We start from the raw sequence: 27,477 nt of genomic DNA, 5'->3' as shown, positions 1-27,477 counted from the left end.
CGACGTCCGTATAACGTCTTTTCATGAATTAGCAGGCCGATGTAGAGAACTCTAGCGTCAAACCACAAGGTAGCCCAAGTAATGATGCTACCTTACCTGGCGGTGAACCTCGCAGTGAGACCTTGCAAAGCTTCATCGAGACCATTCGACAAGGAAATGCTGGGTCAACCCCTGAGTTCCTCGATCTGTATAAACATGCTTACGACCAGATCTTCAGGGTTTTCTATAGCTCTAAATGTAAATGGCCATCCGAAACCCGCGAGCGTCACGGTTGATATAATACTGAGTGCTTTAAATAGGTACACAGGGGGCTGAGGGTAACGAAGCCGAGCCTGCCCACTCTCTTCGGGAGTGTGTTGAATAGCTGCAACAGTTTCTTCCTCCTCTGTCTACAATGTTTGGTGAGACTGGCTCTTATGACCCTAGCAGCTCTTTCCGGCAGTGGAAAGGCTTCCTCGCCGACCAACCGATCCAGCCACTCTCGCTTAGCAAGTCGTCAGAGGCTCTGACCCATCCAGGTCAGCCAGATTTGTCATTGTCTAGGCAATGGGACATCGGCAGCATCTGGTTTGGGGAAAAAGGCCTCCAAGTAATCCAATCGCCCAACGACTTTCGGTTGTCCCTTCTTCCCTCTGCAGGCTTGAATATATCCAAAGACGAGGTAATCCAGCCGCACGGACTGGACTTGGCAAGGACGCGGCATATTAAACTTGGAACATTCAGCGCACACAGTGTACGCTTCTCCGCGTTTGTCTTCTTCCCAAACGCCGCGAAAGACATGACGTCATCGACCCGGAACGCTCTGTCGCTTGAGCAACAAAAAGATCTTTACGATCATGTCATCATTCCGGCGGCTTTCGAAGCAGTATTTAACCCTTTTCGGCAGGAGTTACCGAGAGCGTATTTGTCGAGAACGAACATAAAGAGCTCCGAAGTAGTCTTGAGACGAGACCAACCGCGTCTCCCGAGCCGCTCAATCTCATCAGAGTACGGACAGTCACAGACGAAGGACAGAACAATACTAGAGACGTGGGAGATAGTCCAAGACGCGAAGACGAAATCGGCGATGGGGGAGGGAGTATGAGCGTCGTCTGGAGGGGGATCGGCCTGGCGAGAGTCGAATTTGGCGTTCAGTTGATGCCAAATCTTGATCGCAGGACGTTGGCTCTTGGTGAGAAGGTTTCCAAAGGCGTCAAGTCATCCGAGGACCATGTTGGATGGCCGGCTCAACGCGTCTCCGCCCACGAGCAAGAGGCGCGAAGGTGGAGGAGACTCAACCCGCAAGCTGTAGGACGACGGGGTACTAAAGCGGAAACAGGACACACCCAAAGCCTTGCATTCATAAGAAAAAAGGTTCCAAGTGATTCAAATCACTATTGGTCCAGCTGCATCGAGTTTTTTTGTATATGGCAATTACCTGCCCTTTGACAACTCTAAACTCAACGTTCATGGAAATCCAAACCCGATTTTCATACCATATATATAAGATAACTCCGATTACTGATGAAATTTTACATGGTTCCCTCTTCTCGTCCTTTTTCACGCTTGCCTTTCCAGACTCTGCCAAGTCACCTCCCCCCTAGCCCCCCGTTTTGTCGTTGCCCCTACCCCCGATCTGTATCAATCGGTTCTCTTCCTTCTAATTGCAACAAGGCCTTTCTGTTTCGCCGAAATGTTCTCAAGGCAGGTGTACTAAGCCTGTTCAACGATGATTGGCCCAACCGTAGATGACTTCTCCTTGTCTTGTGTTTTCTCCTCCGTGGAATCGCTGTCTTCTCCACGACCCAATTTCTTAGATCGTTTGAAAAGCCTGGCAAATTTGGAGCAACCTTTCGCAAGAAACCTATACGGGATGACAAAGGGTGGTGCCACAAAGTGGACAACCTTTGCAAACCACTCATCAGGGAAAATGCGCACGACCACACCCCATGGTAGACTGAATGCTGCGACGAGGATTGATATAGCCCACTGAGGACCGTCGAGACCATCAGGATCGATATCGAAGACTCGGTTACCCACGAAGACAATGGCAACTTGTAGGCCGATCATGATGAGGTTGATAATAATAAAAAACCAGTTTCGGTGGACTCCCACGAAAATATTAAACTTGTTGTCGAGCCGACGGCAGTTTAGCTCGTTGAAGATTTGCATCCAAACGAACATATTGAAGATGATAGTATCAAGCTGAAGCTTCTCACTTTCAATGCTGACATCGTAGTTGAGAATGGCGCCGCCGGCGAAATAAAGGACGAGGACAACAACAAGCTGGAAAATAGATTGACCGATGATCATTTTCCACATCTTCAGTTGTTAATATTGTCATACATTAGGTGGAGGCGATGATGGACTTACGTTCATGGTGATGAGCGGTGCAGACTTGGGTTGAGGAGGCCTATCGAGGATGGCATCTGTGGGGGGGTCTGTGGCCAGAGCCAGGGCAGCCATCGTATCCATAATCAAGTTAATCTGTTGAAAGTCAATATTCAACCTGGGTGTGTGCTGAACTTGATTGCCGACTTACCCAAAGCAGCTGCACGGCTTTGAGAACTGGCTCGTAGTCATCATTGTACATGGAAGTAACAAACGACAGGATGACCGCAGTGATATTGACAGTGATTTGAAACTGTTGATATGTCAGCTATGTATATGGCTTCTCAGATAATAGTAAAATACCTGCAAAAACTTCTGCACAGCATCATTAACAGCCCGGCCCCATTTTAGGGCAGTGATGATCGAGGCAAAGTTATCATCCATAAGGATAATCTCGGAAGCCTCTTTCGCTACTTCGGTACCTGAAATATCGTGTGGTTAGCTAGCTTCCGCAAGCCCATTCGACAACGGGCCAATAGAGTACACTCCACATACCTGAAATACCCATAGAGAAGCCAATATCGGCAGCCTTGAGAGCTGGTGCGTCATTAGTGCCATCGCCTGTCACAGCCACGGTTTCTCCTAAGGCCTTGAGATGTGTAACCAAGACGCGTTTATCGTCGGGCGATGAGCGGGCTAGGACCTGTAGTCGGGGGATGATCTTGTCGAGTTCCTCTTCGGATAGTTTGCGGAATTCAGGACCTTCCATGATAATGCCACCATCAGTATAGATGCCGCATTCCGTGGCAATAGCTCGGGCAGTGACCAAGTTATCTCCTGTAACCATCCGAGTCACAACGCCAGCACGCTTGGCATTTTGTACAGCCTGAGGAACGCCAGGGCGGACCGGATCCTGGATGCCAACGACACCAAGAAGAGTCAAGTCACTCAGGCTTTCAAGATCAGGTACCTCCTCAAAGTCCTTGTACGCCATTCCAATGGTACGGAGAGACTTGCTTGCGAATGCAAGGATGGCATCCTCCGCGGATTTGCGGTCCAGGGGTTCAACGTCACTGGTGATTGGGTTTACCTGCTGTGCGCAAAACCCGACGATGATTTCGGAAGCTCCCTTGATGAGTAATCTGTAGCCAGATGGAACCTTGATGACTGCGGTCATATACTTCTTGACAGAGTCGAAGGGCTCGATGACGACGATTTGTTCGTTTGCCCTGGTTTCCGAAAGGGACTGCATGCCAAGATGGTCCCTGGCAAGCTGTAGTAGCGCAGTCTCCGTCTTCGAGCCGATGAATGTTGTCTCTCCTTCATGGGTTCCTTCAAAAGCCGTCGAGTTGATGGCTACTGACTGAGTTATGAGCTTTCTGGTGTCCTGAGACAAGCTCGAGGCCCACGAAGAAGTATCATCGGTGAAGCTGGAATCACCAAAGCGGCCGGCGGTGACGGTCATTTTGTTCGTAGTCTGAAAATTAGCAAGATTTGTTCCTCTTGTCCAAGGTGACTTACCAGAGTTCCTGTCTTGTCTGAACAGATGCAAGTAGCATTGCCCATAGTCTCGCATGCCCTAAGTACTCTGACAAGATTATTCTCCTTCAAAAGGCGCGTCGTAGCAAAGGCTAGCGCAAGGGTGACGGCAAGAGGTAGACCTTCAGGCACAGCCACAGCAATGATAGCAATGGCCACGACCAAAAGGTCAACAAAGGTCGATGCTTTCTCCTCCGCCGGCCTGTCATCCCCAGGGAGATGTGCACAGAAGCGGAAAAGGAGAATAAAGAACATGAGCACCGAAGCACCACCACCGAGCTTAGCAATAGCCACTGCTAATCCTTCTAGTTTCTTTTGCAGGGGCGTCGACTCAATATCCGTCCGGACTGACATCATGATTTTGCCAAAGCTGCTGTTGGTCCCGACCGAAGTACAGAGGAATGTCCCCATGCCTACAACAAATTAGTAACACTTCATGGTCCCTAGTGTACGTGTGTCTTACCTTCAAGAACCCTTGACCCGGAAATGATGAATGGGTCAGGATCTTTGCTGCTGTTCCAATCTGGTGCAAAGACCTTTGCGCCGGGCGTCTTTTTCAGGGCGTCTGACTCGCCGGTTGCAGTTGATTCATCGCATTTGACATTGTGCCCATCGATAAAGATGCCATCAACAGGAATCAAGTCACCCGGCTCAAGGTAAAGAACATCTCCGACGACCACGTCGACAACGTTGACAAGCATGGACTTGCCGGACCGAAGCACCTTGACTTCTCTGTCATCTTTCTTCGTGTTCAGCTTGACGAAAGCCTTTTCTTTTTGCCAGTCATTGTGCGAGGCGACTACCACGACAATGACAACAGCGGACAAAATAGCAACGCCTTCAACCCAATCAACGGGCGTAGGGTCGCCAGGCTTGTGGGCCACACCAAAGGTCTCGTAGAGACCAAGCGCAAGGGATATGACGCCAGCCACCAATAACATGATCAGAACTGCTTCTTGAAGAGTGATCCATGCCAACCTCCAGATTGACTTGGGCTTTTTCGCTGGAAGCTGGTTGCGCCCATACGTGCGAACTCTTTCAGTGGATGGGCCGTGCGGGGAAGTATGCGGTTTAAGCTCATCCACGCTGAGACCAGCTTTGAGGTCTACACGGAGACTGCGAGCGAGGCCCTCGAGGCCACCAAAACCCTTGAGGACATCGAGTGATTTGGGGTCGAGTAATTGGCCGAGTTGATCGGGGCTATGAGGGAATGGCCTGTTGGGGTCTCCGAGGTCGACACCTTTAGGCTGGCCCGGGTCGTAATACTGCGGTACATCTGACAGGTAGCTGCTAGGCGCAACAGTTGTCCCGTCAGTGAAGGAGATGGTGTCTGCGTTGCTCGTCGACCGCTGGCGTGGATCCAACAGTGCCTTTGGATCGAGCAAATTGCTTGACATGTTGCAAAAGTATAAGGTAGGCCTTCAGACCTTATCTGAGGCCCTGGATAAAGGGAATCGTTGTGAAGGGAGTCGGCTCAAGAACCAGTAGGCTATGGTGGAGGAGGCATCTTGGTCAATACGTGGAGCGGTTGACATTATGTACCTATGTCTACCTGCCTGTCTCTGCAATCCAAGATCGGGGTAAAGCTGCATCGCGACCACGTTCGAAAGCTTAGCTCAAGTCTCAGCAGGGGAGCTGTTGTCAAGATCAACAAAGGGGGGGCCACGGGGCTCCTCTTCCCAACCAATGACTGCACTTGGAGGGATCTGATAAGCGCCACGTTGGCGTCGGTTTTGACAAAGCTGGAGAAAATCTGCGTTACATAAGCGGACACGGAACTCCGTCTCTTCTTAATCGAGGGAGGATCAGCGATCACGGCACGGACCAGAGCATCCATGTCACTAGCACATCCAATGAAGGAAGCAAGTTTGATATTGGTAATCGGTGACGGAAATGAAGAGCTTGGGCCATATCTTGTTTGTCTTGCATGCACTGCCTCTCCTCGATGATGTGACGCTGTTAACTGACCCTAATAAGTACCGAGGATTGGTTGTATTATCATATCTCCACCCATCACCTCGCCTACAATATTTCAATTAAGCTTTTGGCATCAAAACCGCATTGTGTTAGCGTGAATATACGTCAAGGCAAAGGGACAGATGGAAATCGAGATGTGAGAAAAGAACGAACCAGGTCCGATAGCGCGACAGGCAAGGACTACCAAAGAAGGCTGCCCGCGCCTATCTTCCCCATCCCTCGGCCCAAGACTGACTTGTCACAAACAAGGTTTTCTAAAGAATACCCATACACTGAGACACCTTGTATTATCTATATTACACTTGCCTGTCCTCTACTTCTGCTACCTGATATGAACCAGCCCATTCCTCAAAATGCATTTACTTCTGTGCTACGAGCTCAATGATCTCTTGTCTATGTCGAGACTTGCGAAAAGGTGAAGCGCCGTCCCATGTTCAGTAGCCTCGACGTTTTCAAGGAGTACTGTGTTGTTTACACTGTAGAAAATGGGAGGTGGGTGCTGAGTTGCCATGCACCATGATAGTCTCTCAGCTGTACCCGTCATTTGATGACGATACAGTATTTGTTGCACCCTTTTTTGCACGAATCCAGTCAACATGTCCATCCATCCATTATGTTGATTGAGTCCGTCGGTGGTGGCCCACAACCCCACGCGCAAGCTGTTCCAGCCGGGGCCACTCCATCCATACCCTGGCACGCCTGGCTCCTGCGCGCTCGGACATTATGCACCGATACGGTGTGTCATCGGACTTCCGGGTCTCCGATACATGTGTCTTCCCGGTCAAATTTCTCCATCCTTTCGTTTCCGTCGGCGATCCGTCTTTCCGATTACCTCAACTTCTTTATGCGGGGGCGATGCAATGCCTCCCCGGCGCGCCTGCGATGTCTGCTACAAGCGAAAGGTAATTGATCACATGTTTCATCGTCCAACTGACACTGGCAGAGATTGTTCGAATAACGCCGACTTGTTAGATTCAATGTATCATCAAGACTCAGGGCGATCCCTGCGACTGGTGCGGGAGCCAGGGCGTGGCCTGTACCTTTGACAGAGTCATTCAAAAAGACCCAAACAAGAGGTAAGCTTTCTTCGAATGACTTTGCTTATTGCCGAGATAGCACAGTTTGGGAGCCTGACACAAGACCTCAGAACCACATCCGATGTTGTCCAAGAACTGTCCCGACGAGTAGAAACGCTCGAAGAAGCCCTCCAGTCTGCATTATGTACGAATAGGCCCGTTGGAGGCGCTTCGCCTTGGCCAGAAAGGCCATTTCCCGAGAGGCCATTTGCCGAACCATCGAACAACCGCCTGAGAGCATCTCCCGTCGCTACGATCCTCGGCCAACCGTCCCCCATAAGCCCTTCCGACCTTGCTGCGAATACCGCACTGGCCCGGACAACTCCGCCCAAGTCTACCTCCAAATTGTCGCGATGTCAAATCGGTAACAATTGGTACTTCAAAGGGATAGGGATTTTGTCTGAGCGTGGTCGGCAGTGGATCTCAGATGGTGCAGGAGAGCGTGTGTTTCTGGAGAAGTTTGACTTATTCTCCAACCCGTTGGGGACTGCACCACCGCTTGGCCCTACTACATTTCCCGAACAGCCGAGAATGCTGCCCTCAAAAGTTACCTGCAGGCATCTCGCTGAGGGCTTCTTTAAATCCAAGACCTCTATCGTCTTTGCTATCCTAGAGAGAAGCCTCTTTGAAGGAACAATTGCCAGAGCGTACGGTGATGAAGGGGCTGATCTGGGACGCCGGACATCAGCTGAGGCCTGTCTCTGGGCCATGATTGCACTCGTCGTACGCACTACAGACGCTCGGCAATTAGGTCTCACCGTCGAACCAAACGATTGCGTTCATGAGGCCAACCGCTTGCTAACCATCATCAATGGCAATACGAACTTGGACAGCTTGCAGGGCACCCTTCTTCTGGTAAGGAAACGTAGAACCACCAAGTATTGTCACTGAGTCTCACGGCTGACTTCCAAGTAGTGGGCATGTCAAAAAATGAGAGGACAATGCCGAGAGGCTTCCGTCACCTTCAGAAGCGCATGTCGCATGGTATGTGACCTTGGCGGCCATTTCCCGCTGTCACGACTGGCTATCCTTCCGCAACATATTCCCACATTCGACGACCAAACAAAGCTACACATCCGAAGGTTGTTCTGGATGTGCTACTGCTATGACAAGGATATCTCGTTGCGTACCGACGAGCCGCCACTACTTACTTCGGATCACTGCGATGTGACCGAGTCCGAGGAATTTAGCAACCAGTCACGGGATACAAACCTCGCAAAGATTAAAGAAAACGCAATTCGACTACTCTGCTCGCCCCGAGCTTTTAAATACACCGAGAGTGAGCTTCTTGCGCACGTTCGACAACTTGACGACGAGCTTGAGGAATGGCGATTGTCAGTTGAACCACCCTATCGTCCTAGATTATCCATCCTATCAGATTCGTCCTTCTCATTGCCCTCAGCCATGAGCCTAGAGAACCGCACGTATTTCATCAATCTGCAGCTCGACTACCTTTTTACTATCATCAATATCCACACGTTGGTCCGAAAGTGTGGAGACCTGGAAGAGAATCTGCCCGATGACCTACACAGCGTCGTGCACTCGAGCGCCGATCTATCGATAGAGGCCAGTCGCTCCATTTTCCGCATCTTGGACACTGTCGTCGACTTCTGGAAAGAGGATTCAGCCTGGGTCGTGTCCCACTATGCGCCGATGGCTGCCATGCCACTCTTTATGAACATTCTTATACACCCTCTTGGCCATACAGCGGATAGCGACTTGCACATCTTGTCATCGATAAGCAACATCACGCGCAAAATTCCAGCAGAGAGGCTTTTGATAGAGGAGATAGAGCATATCCGAGAGATAAGCGAGTTCGTGATGGAGCTCGTCCGACTTAGTCATAGTGCAGCCTGGAAAGTCAAAAGGGGAGAGAGGAAGCATGACCTTGATATTATCCATGAATAGGAAATGTGACGATCGTAGAAGGTTCCTAAGGGACCCTCGAGACATGGCACTACAGCGCCGTAAATTATAGTTGCTCTTTCTTTGACCAACCAAGCTTTGATTTATTTGCCCAACGACCGGCTGGTTCCTACTAGTGGTCCTAATCTCAGCATGTCCAATCTCGTATTCGCTCCCACATCAGGTAGACTTGATCTTCCTCGAAAGCCTCATTGTTCATCCTGGCCAGGGCCCGACAAATAGCCAGCCATGCATATTCGTTGTTGTCAATGCCAACTCGGTGAGAATAACTCATAACCCTTTCCACCCACGCCTCGCAAAACGTGTCTTGCTCATGTCTTAACCCCTCGGCTAATTGTCCAACCTCCTCAAGGGCATCCTCCTCTTACATAAGAGTTCCCATACAAAACGCACAGCAACATCCAACTTGATGCGCACCACCGTTTCTTCCACATCACCATGATAATCTACACGATTAACATTTAATGCCAGTCCAGCGTCGAGCAGGGGTAAGAAGTTGATGGGGGAGTGAGGGTGTGCCTCATCACCTGTCTTGACCAGTAGCACAGTACAGCGTGATAAGCCTCGGTTATGAACATTTTCGAGGTAGAGAGTTGGACTGTCGTGATCTTGCCAGATGGGGTCTGGCTCTCGAGACTCTTCTAGACACTTTCTGTCAACAACTATATATAGCGCACGGAATAGATGGCGCAAGATATAGCCGCTCTCTCGCCATGACTGTATCTTTTTGCTAGGTATCGGCTCGAAGAAGGGTGGTCGTGGTGTTCTTGACCTTGTCCTTGGATAAAAATCGACAAGATCGTCTAAGCGATCTGATAATTGCTGACAAATCCTGCGATGGCACGCTGAAAGCTGTTGTAGATTTTGAGGACCGTTCTTGCTGATTTATACCGCTTTGGCGAAGAAGCCGTCTCGTTGAAAGGGCGGCCGCCCATCGTGTAGATGTAACCACTCTCGGTAGATGTAGCGGGCGATCTTAGTACTATAGTACCCACTAACTGACGTCGTTTCAAGGTACACTATTAGGTCTTTATCCAAGAACTGATAGGCTCGCTTTGGTTCAATGAATCCGGCTGGTAGGTGTCGCCTATCGACACCTGTCATGCTCCCATCTCGACGCCACCAGATTTTATACTCGTCCTCGTGCCGTAAGTGAAGGGCTGTTACTTTAAAAAAGATATATCAAAACTCTTGGCGGATAAGGTTCGACATTCTTTCAGGCAAAGAGTGTAATGGTGGTGTTTTCAGATACCTCGGATCATAACCAACATTCTCTCGGTGATGTATGTCGTCGTCGGGTAGTGCCAGATCCCTATTGCTAGAGAGGCATGTGGTAAGATAGGGAGACAAGACAGAAAACGATTGTCATGATCTCGATGTGATCTCTTGTGTCGCATCCCTGGTATTTGGCTTGAGCGAGCGGTTCGTCATTGCGCCTGAAACCTTGAAGAGGGTGATGAAACTGTTCGAGATGACTAGGGGCGGGCCAAGAGGGCCGAGAGCGCTTTATACCCCCTGGTCGAAGGCATGATGAGTCAACTATGCAGGTTAAGGTTTTTAACTGTATCCATAGCAGAGGCTTATACCTCTAATCCACCGCGCAGGAGCTCTGCTACCCTACAAAAAAGAGCTTCCCGGCCGTGTTAACAGTTGCGGCCAAGTTGACTAGGCAACGCACAGTTCAGGTTGTGCCAGAATGGCACGGGATCCAAGGGAAAATTAAGATACTAGTACAGAGGCAACACTTTGTGCCCGGCTTAGATAAGCCTTATGAATATCGGAGAAATTGTAAAAGTATCTTTAGAGCATTTAGAGAGTATGAATTATTATAACTGTAACCTTTCTTGATTTTTATACTAAATTAGATTATTAATTTATAGAATAGGTATCGCTATTTCGCAAAATTTAGAGGTACTTTGCTCTTTATGTGTCTTATTCTTTCCTTAAACTAAGTAAATGGCTCTGAAAATTATTAATAATATGCTTCCGGCCAGTGCGGATGACTGTTGCCTCCTTCACTTAGTATTCTACTAATAACTACAAACCACTCCCAACTGCTTCCGCAAACAAGATATCAACAAATGTCACAGTGTTAGACATGTTCCCATCCACCTTTCCAGTATCCTGCGACCCAATATGAGCATCTGTACCTATATTGGTCATCGGTTGTAGCTCGATGCTTGACATTGATGCTGTGTGAAGCCCATCTGACGTCTCAATAACCATCGTATCCTGACTTTTTCCATCTTCACCGCCTCCTTCACTTTTGTTAACGTTGACTGTCACCTCCTTGAAGACCAGGATACCTCCATAAGATGGCGGTGCTGTTCGCCAGTCATCCTGAGACTTGGGCTTGTTGAATTCATCCACTGTGTCAACTGATCTCGGTCGGTTGGTGCCGTTAGGTGGGCATAGACTGACGGTTGAGCTAGATCGTGCCGACACTGGTGAGCTTGGATTTTTCGTCAGTACCATCATCGGGTTTCTCTTCGCATGTTTGTTTGAAGAAGTTTTCAACGATGCAAACGGCCAGAAGTTGAATGCCCGCGATCGACGACCCTGTTCACTGGTATTCGCACGACGAGATTGGACCAGAGACCCGAACTCGCGGTGCACGCCTCGGGTAAACTCTTGATGCCAGCCATCAGAAGCCTGGTGCATCTTCAAGATGCTCAGAGGCACAAATTCGCAGTCGTGGCTCGATAGGACCGAGTGAATAGGAACCACCAGTCGCAAAGTTATCATGACCGCCTCGGCCTGGCTCTCGTGGCCTGGTAGGTGCACGACTGTCGGGGAGAGCACTGCCTGCTCAAATAAAGGATCTTTGATGGACTTGCGTAGAGATTTAATGGTTTCCCCCATTTGTCTGGCAAAGGCCTTTTCATTCGAGGATGCAGGAGCCACGTCGTCGTCAAAGAGCCTGGGGACAAGACTTGAAACTGGCATCCCTTGAAATTGTCTCACGAAATCCACTTGCCACTTGTCGATACTTCCCGTGTGCAGACGCTCGGAGGGGAGGACATGCCTAGCCCCCTTGTGAACCAGCACCTGAAAGCCACGAGAATCAACCCTGGCGCGGATGGCAAACAACCCGATGTACGATCCAGAGGACTGTCGTTTGTCCTGGCCGGCGTACGTTACCAGACCCCGTAGTGTTTTCTCAAAATCCTTAGACTGGATCTGCATGCTGGCTTGGATCAAGTTGCTCACTTGATGCAGTTCGGCGAACCGGAAACCGGCCGATGTTAACCTGTCGGCGTCACGGCCTGTATGAACCTGACGCACCAAGAGCATCAGTGATCCGCGCCCACATTCTGTTTGGTAACCCGGAAACCCCTTTTCGGCCGCATCGACACCGGCCTGGTCTTCTTCCTTGGCCGTACTTTCGCTGTCTGAGATGGGACTCCGTGGTCGTCTGAGTCTTGGCATAACTCTCGCCCGGTATGCTCCAGTAGACAGGACGTCATCCCAGAGAACTCCCATTGACGTGATGTGCTCACCCAACTGCTCGGAGAGGGTCAGAGCAGCAACGCAGAAAAGTTCGCGGAAGATAGCGTCGTAATCTTTGATCATCTCGCCGTGCTCGTTGATCAATTGAATGCCACTCTTTTCACCACCAGAGTGCGGTAGCTGGAGAAGATGGTGCTTCATGCCGTCCAAGAGAGTGGAAATCCCGCTCCAGTTTCGTGAGGCCTGAAAAAGCCAGTGGAAAACGGGATGTGTGTTGCTGAAACCCTCCCTACTATTCTGTACCTCTCGTGTTAGACAAACTGCCGGTGGTGGAAATGATCCAAAGAGTCCCATACCTTCTCCAAGAACGAGTCTGTGATGGCCACACTAGGCATAAGACCATCAGGATCAACCAGAATCCTCCCATGCTTATCAAAGATTGCAGTGCCCAATGTGATTTGCTGAGCTCGGAGGGCCGACTTCTTCATCTTCCGGGCACGAAGAACGGCGGAGCCGGCAAGGATGAGACAAGCACCAAGTGACTAAAGAGATTAGCCACATTTTGTCCTTGAGCTTGGACACACTTACCAGACAGATGACGACAATGACAGTTGCAATCCTCGAGGGTTCGTTATTCTTGGTCTGTATGTTGACAAGCCGGTATCGGGTCCCGACGACGGCGCACCAATGCATTCCTGACACTGCTCCGGCGAGAATAAAGGCTGACAAGGATCGCTTCCACCACGAATGAGCCCATACTCCTCGAAATACGAAGAACAGAGACAGGGCAATAATGCTAGCGAACACGGCGATGATAGCCGCGCCAATGATGAAGGCTGGCCGATATATACATGTGTAATTCTTGATGGACGAGTTCCCGAGGTAGTGCATGCCACAGATAGCAGCACCACAGAGAATACTCCCGATCGTGATTCTCCACCAGGAGATATAATTATTCGTGCCAATAGCGACAAAGGCGGTCAGGAGAACGATAATCGGGACGAAAAAGGAGACGGCAGTAAAGCCACTGGAGTATGCTACTTGCAAGTCGCGTTCGTGGTTCGCTAGGTCGATGGCCCGGTTGCCGATAAAATGCTACGGGTTGTCAGTACATAGGCAGCCACAATGGTGCAAAGTCACTCACCATGCACCAGATTGATATACCGCCCATGGTGATTGCTGAACTGACCAAGAGCAAGCTAATCACATCAGCATCCTAGCACCAAAGTATTCCCGCATGTTGACATACTGGTTGAAGAGCCCTCTCGATCCGGTCCGGCGGTTGATCAGCTCGAGTGTCGATGCCGCCCCGACAAGGCTGACCAGGTAACTGAGAGCTATAAATCCGGCATTGTAGCTCTGAGGAACGACATGCCCTAGGTATTGGTCAACGGATGACATGATAACGAATGTCTCTCGGCTCAGCAAACAAAAGAGCTGTCCTCGATTTCATCGGGCCCAGAAAGCACGATCGCGGTATGAGTGTCTCTTATTACTCCCTTTTACCCCTAGTGAGGAGGGTCCACGTGCCTTTTGGGGTGCACGTCCTCGGTTTTTTGGTAATCAACAAGTGACCGATCTCGCACCTTTACCCACCCTCCGCGTAGACGCACGTGTAGATGGTTCACAGCAAGCCTTAGTTTGACGCAGGGAGCAGCGCCCTGGCATAACCGTGTTACTAGTCATATGTCAATCGCGATTGACAGGCTTTTGGCAAGCCACTAGCCGAGAAAAGCCAAGCGAGCTGATGAGGCTTGCGTACACAATGAAGGTTTGGTGCTAAGGTGCGGAACTACCGCAACAAGGGTGGGCCCGAATCCATGGCCGGCTGAAACATCACGCAGTTGATCTGTTCTAGATCAAGGTGTTAGGATGTAGCGAAGGGGTGAATCTCAGGTGTAATTCTTTCCATGTCATCCAAACAATAAGTGATCGTAGAGGGATATGCTCCAGTATCTACATAATTCAAACGAGTCACAGAGTATCTGGGAAACCGTCTCCGGCGTTCCCGGTAGTTGAATCTCGGATCCGAGGCCGCGGGGTATGGTTGCCAAGTCGTTCAGCTCGCGTACCCCAGCGAAATCTGATAAGCGAGGCTCATGAAAGGGAATCTTGACGCCACGAGGCCCCACGTTCGCGCTCTGACCTTCCGGCATTTCCCTTGGAGTTGCCTCGCTTATGATGGCCCCTCGCCGAGTGGAACACCGGGCGATTCATTTCATCGACGCCACCTTCTCGCTCGGCCACAGCGTGTTAGTTCCACTGTATTTCTCTTTCCCATGATTTGATCTTGCACATATTCATCTGTGTGAGAGGGGAAATTGAAACCATGGGAGGCAAACTCGATTTATCCATATGTGACGCAGCTAGTGTCTTGCCCTTCCTCATCAACGACCAAGATTACCGCAACAAAAGTCATTATGCTCTTCCAGTTGTACGGACCCCGCCCTGGGATTGCCGCCGATGCCTTGGTCGGGACGGTTCGGTGGTAGTGCCGACACCTGAATAACTTGGTGCACTGTTTTCAACGTCTTGGAAACTTGGTGTTGGCCTGGGTAAGTCAAGAGTTGTTGGAGCTCATGCCTGGGTCAGAAAGGTCATTGCGAAGTGTGTTTGTGTACTATCGAAATGTCTGAGCACCGTGGTCCCGGTGCTAATGACATTTGATAGTGTAGCTACTCGGCCGCCTGAGGGTCGTGGGCTTTCAAACCTGATAAATGACCGAAAAGGGAGAGTTAGGACAAATACCTACTTGCTCTCGCTAATCACAGCTATTGTGCCGTTATGTGGAGACGATCGGGGTCACACATCCGGAGAAGAGCAAGGGTGGTTAGGTGGGGGGGTGAAACAAGTTGTTGCCCTACCTTGACGAGCGCTCTGTCCTTGTTTAACGTAGCCCTTGGGACTTGAGTGATCATCCCGGATGGCCGAGGTAAGAGATGTCCCAGTACTAGCGACCCATTCTAAAGGGAGGTTCAACAGGATCGCCACACCAGCTCACCGGTCATATACGGCGGCCATGCTTATCTTGACCGTTGAAGGATGTAGATGAAGGATACGGAAGATGGGATGATCAGATATTCGAGACAGTCAAAGTGCTTCCGCCGTGTGGCCATCAAACGCCATGCTCCGTTTCGATCTGAAGCTCAGCTCCACGAGTGTACAGCCCCTAGCTGATCAAATTCAACATACGGCATTATGGGGGAAACCAGGTTCTCAATGTTATGTTGAAAGAGGTCTGTATCGCGGCTGCGGCACCGCAACCATCGTTTCTACTTTCCCCATTCAGCTCCAGTTGTCTCATGCTTTGGAGGGGCCGGCGTTACCATTGAAACGTGGCCTTTGCTCTAGATGCTTGGCAAACGGAATTGCCTCCACGCGGTCATAGCCGATTAACTGGGCCTCTAGCCCATTAGTGGGCAACCCAGCCACGTGGGAAAGGAGATGCTCTAGCTCTAAGAAAGGGGAACTGGGTGTGCACGAATAATAATGCTGGCTTTTCTTGAGTTAGCTTTTACCTTTAGAGGAGACGTAACTCTTATAAAGAATACTGCTGAGATGCATTGACATCTAGTTGATGAGCAACATCGACTCGGGAGAATGCTGTTATCAAGCAGAATTACGCCCCCGGCTCGCCGACAGCATCATAGTTGGCTAGGCTATCCCGAATAACCGGTACCGAACTTTGACAGATTCATCTAGGCCATCCTTGGCTTAGGCACTCCGCCGCGTTCCACATCGCGGCGTGCACGAAGCGTGCCAAACCCAGACGAGGCAGCCCTGATTCCCCAAGGAAGGATAACCGCCGCCAAGCCCCACGACGGGCCAAGGATCATGTGTGTTGCAGGTCATCTTCTGACTGTCCGGCAACCAATCGACGAATGCAAGCTACCTACTCTGTGTTTGACAACTGCAAGTATTTCCAAGACAAAGCCAAACCTCACGCAGTTGCTTCAAGAATCTGGTGCCGAGATTACAAAACAGCATACTTGGTGTAGTGCGGTGATCGATGACTGAACATTGTGATCATCAATTGAAGCCAGCTTCGAAAGATGCTGGCCCTATTTTCCGAACCTCCTGCCTCTTCATCCCAAAACAATGAAGTTGTCTCACGTTTGTTCAGATTAATGCTCAGATAAATAGATAAGCGCGGTGGTAGTGTCATGGGAATCATTATACGTAATTTGCATTATTATACTTGCGCCGAAGCCAGGAGATTTTCCATTGCCCAGGGTCGAAACGTGGTCTGCACCCAAAGCCCCAATTGCCTCAACACCGACACCAACTTGTAGGACCCAACCAGGGACTTGGTGTTTCCTACAGGAAGTGTCTCGATGACCTCAACACCGCTAATGCCGTCTTTCACAAACAGCAAGGTCCAATCCCCGCCACTAGTAGACAGCACAGGAAGCGTTATGCCGACAGCATGCGACGTGTTGGCCGAGGACTTGCCCGCCAGAGACCGCAACCTCTTGAGATGAGCGCTTGCCCAGATGGAGAGCTGTGCTTTGGCCTCTTGACTCGATCCTTCAAGCGTTTTGGTCTCGATGCTGATGGCAATGGGGCGATCGCGGATTGGCTGGTAAGACGTGTGGTTGATCGAGTTGGAATCACTGGCGGTTTTGAGACGGCGTTGGGATGCAGTGATAATGTCGTCTCCAGCAAGACAGATACAAAAGTCCACCATCTTGGACTGCATGTCTACCCCGGAGATATGACGTGATAGGTAGGGCTTGTTGATTGGGGCGCGTGTGACATCGAAATGCCGTATCGATCCAGCAAAGCACTCAAGGACAAAGTCCAGAATTGGCTCGTGTATGCGAGCGTTCCACGCTGCTTCAGACCAATTTTCCAACTCGCATTCCTGTGTGCGCGCGACTGTCCTGCTCAACAACTCCAGCTCCTTGGATGCATCCCATGGCTCCAATCCGTGCGAGCGCGCCCACTCTTCCGCGTCGTAGAAACTTGAATCCGAGACGAGATCATCGACTATGGTCATACGCGACTGTGATTGCTGCTCGACCTGCCTGGGGATGATGTTGGAACCCTGACGGATGGCGCGCGCGACTGTGACCAAGCCCACAACATCAGATGGTAGCTGATCGGGTCTTTGCAGAGCGGTAAGCACAACTGGTCTGTCAGCGAGACGCAAGTCAGACATGTTCTTGACAGGACTTCGCTTGCGCCTCAATCTGCTGCTTCCACCCGTTGTATCCGTCCGTGTCGACTCCGTAACAGAGCTCGCGCTGAGAGAAGATGTGTCATGGTCGGCAATCGACTCATGGTGAAAACTCGCTGGCGGTGAGTCGATCCTTGGGCGCTTCGACGGTGATTTTGCCCTTGGAGTTGCTTCTACATCGCTACGCGGGTCTTCGGTCGGAGGGGGCGAGGACATGCCAATGGCTGTGGTGGCAATAGTGTCGTCGGCGAATTTGCGTTTGGGCGGTTGTAAGGCGACCTGGGGGCTGATGACAGAGTTGGTATGTGCTATCCAATCCTGAATACGCTCGAAACTCATTGCGCACACATGGGAAGAAAGAGAAGCTGTTGGGATAGAGTTGTCGGCAGGTCAATTAACGATCAAGAGGCATCTAGGTAGGCAAATGGCTTGCGGTCGCGCGCGTTCTGACGGTATCGTAGTATTACATAAGCCGAGCCAGGCCGTTGACCCAACAACGTTATCGTATCGCGATAAGCTCTAGGGTAATGACGATGTCTGATCATCCCAAGTTGTTCTGGCGAAATGCGAAAGACATGGTATTTTCTAATCGATTTATTTTACAGTGTGCGATATGTTGGTTGCCTTTCTTCTTAATAATCAATATGTAATTGGGATTGATCAAAGCTGCGACGCGAAGAGAAGCCCGACGCGGATGAAGCTCAGTCTCCCCAATGCCACTCGAGAACCCCACAAAGTCTGCCCATGGAACAGCCAACTTGATAAGGCAAACACATGTTGTTGACAGCTTGCAATTTATGATATGATCTTTGCGATGGGGTCTTCACAAATGGGCTATCACTCACTATGATACTGACAAGCATCTCCAACATTGCTAATTTCATCGACTCTTAAGCTTGGGCAGAAGAGCCTGTGGAGGCATCTGCTGCTAAGGGGTACATGGATCTACGTGGTGGCTCCGTACAAACTTTAGTACCCTTAAACTAGCGCGTACAGGATCCGGCCCCAATGCTCCTTGACTGCCCAGGGGATCTCCGATCCACTTTCCGGGCCAATGACAGACAGGGCAGTGTCAAGACGCGTTTCAGACATCTTCCAACGAGTGTGGGTGATCGCCAAGGGGCTAAGTTGAGGCACATCGGATACATCGGCTGAGACACGTGATTCCGAGGAAGCCGGCACGGAGGGAGTGCCAATTCTGCACCGATGATGGAGTCAACCTGATTTACTATGCAAATTCCGGTCTAGACCCTCTAGCTAGCTCACACACACGGTGCCCCTACCGGGGCCTGATGTACCTAATGAAGAATCCTTCGTTCATCAACATGAGTTACACCATGGCCTCGTCAGTGATCCATTCTACGGCCGGTCTGGTGGGATTTGGCCCTGCAACCTGCCCATGTAAACTCAGCAGACCATCTGGGTATACCAGTTCTACTGTATAAAGCATCACACTTTTCAGAACGCGCCTGGTTGCGAGGGTTACCTACCATAGCCAACGCCCTCGACGCCAGCCTGCCCTCGCAGTTGAGGTGTTCATCTTGAACACAGCGTTCAAGATCTTCTTCTCTCGGCAAGTCAATTTATCCTCATTTAGAGTACTTTGAAAGTCCGCATATCAGTCATCTCGATGGGGGGAATATGTACTCTTCGGAACGCAGTCTTTGAAGCCGATCGTCAAACCGGTTGCTATCGTCTCAGAGCACCAACATCCTGTGTTCCAGAATTCGAGCGCTCGATAGAAATTGAGCTGACTACCTGTCTAATTCTGATACTAAGGAACGGTGGAAGAGCATCATACTAGCATGAACCCTCGGCCGTCACTCAAGCAGCCGATATCACGGACGCCACCCTCTTCATAAGAGACTGTGTGTATGAAGTACTAGGAGCAGTGTGGTCAACGGTGTAAAGTGACACTGAGGCCCCACCATTCTCGACAATATAGGTCTCGCCGGGCAGCGAGCAGTTGCCGTTGATGCAAGCGTTCACGCCGGCAGCATATGGTTTGATATTCGCCCAGGTGAAGGTTCCCTTTTTGGGATCAAGCACGGCCTCATTGACGTGCGCGTTTCCAGTAAACCTAGTTTGTACAAACTCTGGGTCATGGTCGTCGTCGGTCAAGAGGGGAAGATTGAGGTTGACACCATAACCAATGGGCAGCAGGGGGCCGCGTTTAGGTGCTGTGTCAATGAACTTTTCAACGAACTTTGCAGAGACTTCGGCAGCCCAGGTAGCGGGGTTCGTGCGGTTAGTTAGCTCGAAATATGGAATCTCCTGGTTGCTCGCGGATATGGCAATGGCAGGGATTCCGCGGTGGGTGGCAGCGTATCTACGAATGTCTTGTCAGAACTCTCGAATGAAATTGGACCAAGAATACTCACGCAGCACCAGCAGTGCCCGACAGGGTCCACACAAAACCACCCAGGTTGGTTCCAAAGTTAGGGCCCGTGACGACTAGGTCAGGAACCTTGAAATCGGCATAACGTGGGAGTACATAGTCAAGCGCAACGAAAGTGCAGGCCGCAGGTGTACCGTTGTAGTACCAGATCTGGCTGTCCTTGGGATCACTTCCGACCTAGCAAAAGCATGTTAGAAACTAATTCTCAAAACGGTTTCTGAGATAACGGACAGAGGGGGCTCCCGCAGGGATCAAGTCGTAATGCGATGGTCCAGTCAGGTTTCCCTCAGTCGTAAACTCAGAGGTTCCGCCCTTGCCACTCTGCTTTGTCGCGGGGGCAACAACCCAGACTGGAAGATAGTCATGTTATTAGTCTTGATCTCAAGCAGGCATGGGACTGGGTTGTCAGTTACCGTTATGATCCTGTTCCTTGAGGATCCGATAGAGCTCGCGCAAGTTTCCCGAGCCAAATCCATCATCATTGTTCAGCAGGATATTGAGCGCCTGCGACGAGGAGGCAAAGAGCAAAGCCGTTGCGGCGAGAACTGATGGAAGACGCATTGTGGACTTGTCACTGCCTGGTTGAAGGTTGAAGCCAAAAGGTCAAGCAAGACTGGACGAGCAAAGGGAGGGAAAAGTAACATCAATTATTTGCGCGATCATGGCCATCTTTTATGTACACCGAGGATTGGGATTCCCGTTATCTCCTTGCCAAGAAAACAAAAGTTCGAGCAATCGGCGGCTTATCGCCTTCTGCTCGCGTGCCCTCCTTCCGGAAGTAGACAAAGCCAGATCGAACCAATAAATCTGCGCATCTGATTTGTGGATTTCGCACTTGTACCCATGTTGACTCCTTTCATAGTCGCATTGCTGCTCAGCAAGGGACGGAGTTACTAGCTGCATTTAGCTAATTAACTAGTTTCTTATCTAAAACCATGGGCACTGGTTTTGATTGATAGGCTAGTTTGCGGAATATAACTGCGATGGAACTTCATAGGGAAAAGAACCAAGGTCGGAGCCCGGATTTTGACAACACTGGCCATGACTTTATGGATACCTTCGTTGGGTTCAGGCTCTATCTCGTCAAGCTGGTCCATCTTGTCGTATATTTTGATGACACTCAGGATGTGCTCAAGAACTCCAAGGAGCTCGTCAAGCTGCTAGCGATAGTTGATCAACTTCTCTTGTGTGCTGTTGACGTCACTGGTGGCGTTCTTAGTTTAGCCACATCCTTACCCAGCCACAGCAACCACAAGAGGTGCAGGCTGAGACAGTTAGACTTAGAAAAGACAAGCCTCATTATGCCCAAGCAAAACAACGTACTTTTCAGTGCCGAACGGGATAGACAAGGTATTGAGGCATAGACTCCCCGGCCAGCCAAGGACCTGTCGTCCTTTGATGCACCTCAGTACCCTAATACCATTTTTCTTTTCTTTTTCGGTGGCCGATTGCCCCCTTTCCCCTGCTAGCGCTCGGTTTCTCTCCATCTCCTTGATGCAGTCGTCCATGGTCCTTGGAGGGCGAAGCTTGACGTCCTTTCCGGTTTGTTCATCGAACCTTGCAGCAGCGGATATGCATCTTCCAGTCAATCGCAATAGGACGCAGCCAGGTAGCCTCACCATTGCCTTAAGATGTCAGCTAGACTCTCAGCAGACAGCATGTGTAGCCCCCACAATAGCGCGTGTCATCCAGATCTCGCGATCAACCTCGACGTGGCCCTCGGTGGGGGGAGGGCTTGAGTTACGGCTTAAATTATGTACGATGTCCCGGTAAGAATGGAGTATATTCCAAGACCTGCTTCAATTCGGGTTGGCAGAACCATCCGCTTACAGCTTGTTGAAGCCCGGCGGCGCCATAGGTAGAGATGTTGAGCAGTCCCTGCGGAGATAGGTAAGTAGGTAGGTAGATGAAGATCAAGAGTACTACTACAACGCCAGGGCATCTTAATCTAGCTAGGTCACGATGTGTACCATCACCAGCATCAAGCATAAGGGCCAGCTGATCTCATGATTCAAAACCCTGCATGTATTAGCAATGAGGGATGACACAACGGAGGTTGGCTCGGCGAATTCAGTAGTAATAAAATCTCTTCCATCTCTAATAGGCAGTTTTAAACACCGGCCCCAATCCCCCACACTCGAGGTTACCCCGCCTTCTCTCCGCATTGAGCAGTGATATTCATGGCTCCTCTTTATAGTTGTAGTTTTGCGGGGGGAAACATGTCATAGTAATGAGAGCTTTTGGCGAACATGGTTTGTCTGGGCAGATCCATCCAACTGGCCCAGGCAATCTTGGTTTTCTGGAAATGCGGTCATGACAGTCAATTACTCTATCAGGAAGTCTCATCCACTGACCATGTCAAAGAGATGCTGAGATTGCTGTGAGTCGATCAAGTATAAAGGCAGGCAGGCCACTCAGCGGAAGCAATCGCGGTGCGCACTACCAAGCACCTCATTCACGACACAAGCAAAATGTCGGCCAACTTCTTTTCGCGGGTTATCTGGTGCTTTGTTTTCGCCTTCGTCTTCCCCGCCTTGTCACGGTCTCCTAACGAGGACAAATGTCAAACCTCTCGGTACGAGCACAAGCATCGCCTGTTTGTGCTTACAGACATCAGCAATGAACCGGATGACCAAATGAGTCTCGTTCGTCTGTTGATCTATGCCAATGAGTTGGATATTCAAGGCATTGCTGCAACTACATCTACATGGCTGCCAAACAAGATTGACCACGAGACCATCATCGAAGTGCTGGATGCATATCGCAAGGTCGTCGATAACCTCAACGCCAATGTACCGTCCTCTGCCGCTTACCCCTCAGCCGACGACCTGGTCGACCGAGTTTTCAAGGGTCATGCTGTATACGGAAGGGCTTCCCTCAGCCGGACCCTGAGCCAAGCAGCCAGGGAGCTGGTCAAGGCGGCCGATGGCTCCAGCGTGAACAACCCTCTCTGGGTTGCTGTCTGGGGTGGAGCGGCCGTCCTCGCTGAGGCTCTCCAACATGTTTCGCAGACTCGAGCTGATAACGCTGTAGCCTCATTCGTCGAGAAACTACGCGTGTACTCTATTTCGGATCAAGACGACACAGGGGTCTGGATTCGCCAACGTTATCCACAGCTTTTCTTCGTCGTTTCACTCCATGGCTGGAATGAGTATACAGATGCAGCATGGAATGGTATCTCGGGAGAAGAGTACCGCCACTTCGACCAGGGTGGCCCTGACAGCAGCATCGTTTCCAATGAGTGGTTGCAGCAGTACATTCGAATAGGGCCCCTTGGCTCACACTACCTGAACTGGTCCTTCATCATGGAAGGAGATACCCCGTCATTTCTTCCGTTGATCCAGAACGGACTGGGCCACATCGAGCACCCAGACTGGGGCTCCTGGGGTGGAAGATTCACCTTGCTCGATCAATCAAACCAGTCACGTGTCTACGCAGATGCCACGGATTATGTGCAAGGATTGAACGGGCAGGGTTTTATCAGCAAGTGGGCGACTATTTGGCGATGGCGCCAGGACTACCAGTACGACTTTGCTGCTCGGATGCAGTGGACCGTCGAATCAAGCTTTTCCAAGAACAACCACGCACCTGTTGCCATTGTCAACGGCTCTTGCGGACCTGCACCCCTGGAACTGCGATACAAGCCCGGAGACAAGGTCATTTTGGATGCATCCCAGAGCTGGGACCCAGATGATGATCAGCTGAGTTTCGGTTGGTTTCATTATCGTGAAGCTGGGGGAGAGGTCTCGAGGGATTCACCAATGGAAAAGAAGCTTTCCCGAGGTCCAAGCTGACGCTGGTGAGCCAATCTGTCAACATCACCAACGCCCAACCCGATGGGAGTGTTGTCCTACTGCAGACAAGCGATTCTGTCAACAATGTGAGTGTGTCAAACCCTTCCTGAAGGCGCCAAGAACTAATAACGCAATAGACGATGCATATCATCTTGGCAGTGCGTGATAGCCATACATTGCCGATAGCTACGTATAGGAGAGTCCTCCTGCGCCCCCATGAAGCCTAGGGTAGTTTAAAGAATGTTCATATGAAGCAATAGACGACGGAATTTTCTCGTTCCTCTGGCAGTTATACCATTTCAATCTACCATTTACTCCCCCAAATAGCTCTAAGACTTTCTTTGGAAGGAGATAGATGTTTCCGTGCCCGAGCATGACACTCTGTGGCCCTATTCCGCTCTCAAAAATTGATTGGTGCCAAGATGGTGCCTCAACGATGCTGTTGTCTAGTCATGGCGCATTACTACTTGTTTCGACAAGACAGGGATCACTGTTCCTCAAAAGAATTGATTGTCATGGACGACCCGCAACTCGCCAATGAGACGCCTAACGCCAGAGGTATGTGAAGCTGGTGCATGAAATAGCTGCTGCCGGGATACCACTTGTCAAGGATACACCTAGGAAGGAAGGATTGCTGCTCGTCAAGCCTACCACAAATAATTTCCTTGTCTAATAAATACCCTATACGAAAAAAGAAGCGCGGGGAACCGGGCCGTTCTGTAAGCCCATCAAATCATGCGACTGATGGTATGCCAAGATCTTACCGAAGGCAACCGAGCGAATTGTGGATGAGGTTCCCTACAGAGTAAACGCCGAAATTACCAGGGGAGAACCCCTGTCGACTTAAATTTCCTCTTCGCTAGGCAGCCGTTCAGTTTTAAATTCTCATGTCATCCTTTCATTCCTCACATTATCTCGCAACCGCCATACGCTTCCTTTCACAACAATCGTTACAACACATTGTCATTCATTAAGACTCTAATCACTAATACCACCACCTTCCTTCATCACCCACGCAATGCGTCCCTCATCATACCTCGCGGCCCTCGTCGCCCTGGCTGACTTCTCTTCGGCGAACCCCAACGGCTGGTCCAAGACCAAAGAGGCGGTGGACAGTCCCACGAAGCTCGATGACTGCGGGTGCTGGCCCATCTATCAGGCTATGCTGCGGTGCCAAAAGCTGAAAGGGCCCAATGCCGACACCAGGGAGTGCGTGTGCATCCCCAACCCGGACGGCTGGTATCCGTCGATGGATGGCTGTCGCATGTGCCTGTCGTCTGGGTCGGACCATGAATTCTTCGACAACATGGCTCGCCTCGTCACGCAGTTGTTTGTCTCGTGCACTAACGCGGGTGGTGGCGTCACCAGTGATGGTATGAGCATCTGCGCCAGCAACTACTACCGCGAGGCGTGCGTATCTCTTGGCACAGGTGGCCGCGCCAGCTGGGCCAGCTTTGAGGAGTTTGAGTCGGACACCAAGGGAAATTCGTCGTATGTGCTGGATATTGACGAGTATGGCGCCGATGAGGACACGTCTACTTCGACAAAGAGTACGACTGCAAAGACAACGGCCGCGGAGACGGCTACTGATTCCGTCAGCGCTACGGAGACTTCGAGCACTGTGACGAGCACTGCCACGAGTGCTGGGGAGCCTTCTTCTACTGGCAGCTCCACGACGGAGGACGCCTCGGGAACAGAGTCAGGTGTTGCATCGGCTACGACGACCCCGTCCTCAGCTATCAAGGTTGCGGATGCTAGGATAGTAGCAGTTATTGGGGGGATAATGGCTGTGGCATTCGGAACTGTGTTGTTTTAATTAATTCAGTATAATATCTAGTTTATGGTACTTCGACTTAGGCTGGCGGACGGTTCTCGGCTTTCATGGCTTATGGCCTCTAGTAAGGGACATCAGGGAGAGCACTGGTGCTAAATCGTATAAGCCATACTCTAATTACCTAGTTGAAAGTGAAGATTAAGAATGGCGTTCCGCCTCTTCCTGAGGCTCGACATCCGTGATTAATCCAATTAACAAATCATCCACCGCCTCAGACATTCCCAAGCTCGAGATGTTAGCCATCCATTCCGCAAACCTTTCCGTTTCAGCAGAGCTCGATTCCATCGATGGCCGCAATAATGGCTGTTGGCTGCCCCGATTTGCCATCATCGAGGTCGTGCGGCTGCAGAAGGCCTCAAAAACATCTTTGTAAGGGGCAGCCTTCTTCCACCGCTCGGTTATTACTACCAGAAGCATGGTGCAACTCGTGAGAATAGCGCTCATTTCAGTGATGCCGGTCTCTTGACGCAATTGAGCCGAGGCCCAAAGACAGTGTAGGTACGTGAGACCGGCCGAGAAAATAACGTGTAGGGTGCTCCAGGTATAGTTAACTGCACGTCCGATATATTGTCGTCGATACCCAAGACATATGCTCGCGGCGGCTTTAGCACACTGTAGAAGCACTTCCCCATTTATGTCACCCTCTTTCCCGGTAATCTGGCATCTGTAAAGCATGACAATTGTCTCGTTGTAGTTGAGGTCATACCAGTCTTGTGTTGCGAAGATGGACAAGGCGGGACCAGTACGGGTCGGGATTGGAGGAACAGAACCAAGCCAATCATCGATTTGAGCATGAAACATGATGGTTTTATGGTCTCTGGCTGCCTGGTCAATCCCACCGTTGACGTCGGAGTAGAGGGATCCATGTATTTGGGCCCAAATTCGACGAAGACGGAACACATGTAGGGCGGTTGACGTTGTTGTGCATGCCTCGCTTGTGGGATCCCGCGGACTCGCCAGAAGCCCAGTTTCGGTTACGTTCGCGTCATTGATGTCCATCGGCAACTGGAAAGTTAGCACACAAGCCTCAGCGTCCAGCGCTTGTGGATAGGCGATCACCTACCTCAGCATCAACCTCTTGCAGAGGAATGCCCAAGGGACGTCCCAAAGTCAGAGCAGCTACACAGTCGATGCCAAAGGCACACCAAAAGACCCTCTTTTGTAATTTGAGCCGGAGAGGGTCCGAGACTGAACCAAACCGCTTGGAACTGCGGTGATATCCAAGTTCAATGCATTGACGCAATGCGAGACCTGATAGTTTCCTACTTTACTTTAATTTGTGTCACATCTTATCTGCTGCATGACCTACCAGACAGAAGGGCCTACGGAGCTTCTCAAGGAGTACATGGTATAGGACAGGATGGCCTGTATTGTCTCAAGGTTATTGCGAGACAAGATGTTGTCGATATACACTTGCGCTGACGCGTATAGTTGCTAAAATTATCTTAGTCATTACTATCAACTCTTTGGCGTAACGGCTGCGTACTTACCTGTGACAGGGATCCCAAGTTCTCTAGAAGCAAAGCCCCGATGGCATATGTCTACGGTGATGGGTTACAGGGCCGAAAATCAAGAAGAGATGGGGGGAGGTAGCTTACCATATAGACGAAAAACGTGGCCACGGGATCAAAGCTTAGGTCCTCCACGAGTTCAATAGGCCCTATGAGTGACCTTTCCGATCTTCTAAATGTGGGTTCATGCAGGAACGGGTATTTGGGATGAATGTTCTCAAAATACGCATTGCTCAGAGACATGGCTACCTCACAGTCAGGGAGACAGCACGGAGACGGCTCCACTGTATCTCGTAGGTGGAAATCGAGGGGCTTTGGGTCGCCTTGCACTAAGGACTGGCGAAGAGAGGAATGTATAAGGCGTGAAAAGGAAAAGGCAGATGACGAGCCTAGATAATGAGGTTCTTCTCCACCCACTAACAGGCCAAGCCTTCCGACTTGGTTGGAGAGATCACTGGAGCTCTCGTCTGCCTCAACTGTCTG

The 27,477-nt window shown here is 50.6% G+C and overlaps 8 protein-coding genes across 8 annotated transcripts; 3 read left to right on the top strand and 5 right to left on the bottom strand.

Annotated features, from left to right (window-relative positions):
* Window positions 1–1,692: 1,692 nt before the first annotated feature.
* MRS44_011968 (uncharacterized protein) lies at window positions 1,693–5,246 on the bottom strand (the record flags this gene model as incomplete). The annotated part of the gene is made up of 7 exons (XM_065619942.1): window positions 1,693–2,301; window positions 2,353–2,466; window positions 2,522–2,623; window positions 2,674–2,792; window positions 2,866–3,787; window positions 3,832–4,262; window positions 4,313–5,246. The coding sequence occupies 7 exons, from the start codon at window positions 5,244–5,246 to the stop codon at window positions 1,693–1,695; spliced, it is 3,231 nt and encodes a 1,076-aa protein (XP_065476014.1).
* A 1,440-nt stretch (window positions 5,247–6,686) lies between these two features.
* Window positions 6,687–8,810, top strand: MRS44_011967 (uncharacterized protein; the record flags this gene model as incomplete). The annotated part of the gene is made up of 4 exons (XM_065619941.1): window positions 6,687–6,728; window positions 6,799–6,902; window positions 6,974–7,757; window positions 7,818–8,810. 4 exons carry the CDS (start codon window positions 6,687–6,689, stop codon window positions 8,808–8,810), a joined length of 1,923 nt encoding a protein of 640 aa, XP_065476013.1.
* A 2,055-nt stretch (window positions 8,811–10,865) lies between these two features.
* Window positions 10,866–13,679, bottom strand: MRS44_011966 (uncharacterized protein; the record flags this gene model as incomplete). The annotated part of the gene is made up of 5 exons (XM_046284446.2): window positions 10,866–12,575; window positions 12,635–12,820; window positions 12,867–13,373; window positions 13,423–13,477; window positions 13,528–13,679. The coding sequence occupies 5 exons, from the start codon at window positions 13,677–13,679 to the stop codon at window positions 10,866–10,868; spliced, it is 2,610 nt and encodes an 869-aa protein (XP_046123678.2).
* Window positions 13,680–16,470: 2,791 nt separating this feature from the next.
* On the bottom strand, window positions 16,471–17,796 carry MRS44_011965 (uncharacterized protein; the record flags this gene model as incomplete). Its single annotated transcript, XM_046278041.2, has 1 exon — window positions 16,471–17,796. One exon carries the CDS (start codon window positions 17,794–17,796, stop codon window positions 16,471–16,473), a length of 1,326 nt encoding a protein of 441 aa, XP_046123679.2.
* Window positions 17,797–19,281: 1,485 nt separating this feature from the next.
* Window positions 19,282–20,416, bottom strand: MRS44_011964 (uncharacterized protein; the record flags this gene model as incomplete). The annotated part of the gene is made up of 4 exons (XM_046271902.2): window positions 19,282–19,786; window positions 19,839–20,032; window positions 20,087–20,205; window positions 20,269–20,416. 4 exons carry the CDS (start codon window positions 20,414–20,416, stop codon window positions 19,282–19,284), a joined length of 966 nt encoding a protein of 321 aa, XP_046123680.2.
* Window positions 20,417–22,326: 1,910 nt separating this feature from the next.
* Window positions 22,327–23,649, top strand: MRS44_011963 (uncharacterized protein; the record flags this gene model as incomplete). Its single annotated transcript, XM_046271904.2, has 1 exon — window positions 22,327–23,649. One exon carries the CDS (start codon window positions 22,327–22,329, stop codon window positions 23,647–23,649), a length of 1,323 nt encoding a protein of 440 aa, XP_046123682.2.
* A 1,018-nt stretch (window positions 23,650–24,667) lies between these two features.
* On the top strand, window positions 24,668–25,465 carry MRS44_011962 (uncharacterized protein; the record flags this gene model as incomplete). Its single annotated transcript, XM_046278042.2, has 1 exon — window positions 24,668–25,465. One exon carries the CDS (start codon window positions 24,668–24,670, stop codon window positions 25,463–25,465), a length of 798 nt encoding a protein of 265 aa, XP_046123683.2.
* A 156-nt stretch (window positions 25,466–25,621) lies between these two features.
* MRS44_011961 (uncharacterized protein) lies at window positions 25,622–27,237 on the bottom strand (the record flags this gene model as incomplete). The annotated part of the gene is made up of 5 exons (XM_065619940.1): window positions 25,622–26,488; window positions 26,547–26,745; window positions 26,793–26,917; window positions 26,974–27,024; window positions 27,082–27,237. The coding sequence occupies 5 exons, from the start codon at window positions 27,235–27,237 to the stop codon at window positions 25,622–25,624; spliced, it is 1,398 nt and encodes a 465-aa protein (XP_065476012.1).
* Window positions 27,238–27,477: the final 240 nt, after the last annotated feature.

This window comes from Fusarium solani (genome assembly GCF_023522795.1).
Source record: "Fusarium solani strain SB1 chromosome Unknown bctg00000007, whole genome shotgun sequence".
NCBI lineage: Eukaryota > Fungi > Ascomycota > Sordariomycetes > Hypocreales > Nectriaceae > Fusarium > Fusarium solani.
Note: the sequence above shows the minus strand (reverse complement) of the source record. Positions and strands in the feature narration are given on the sequence as shown.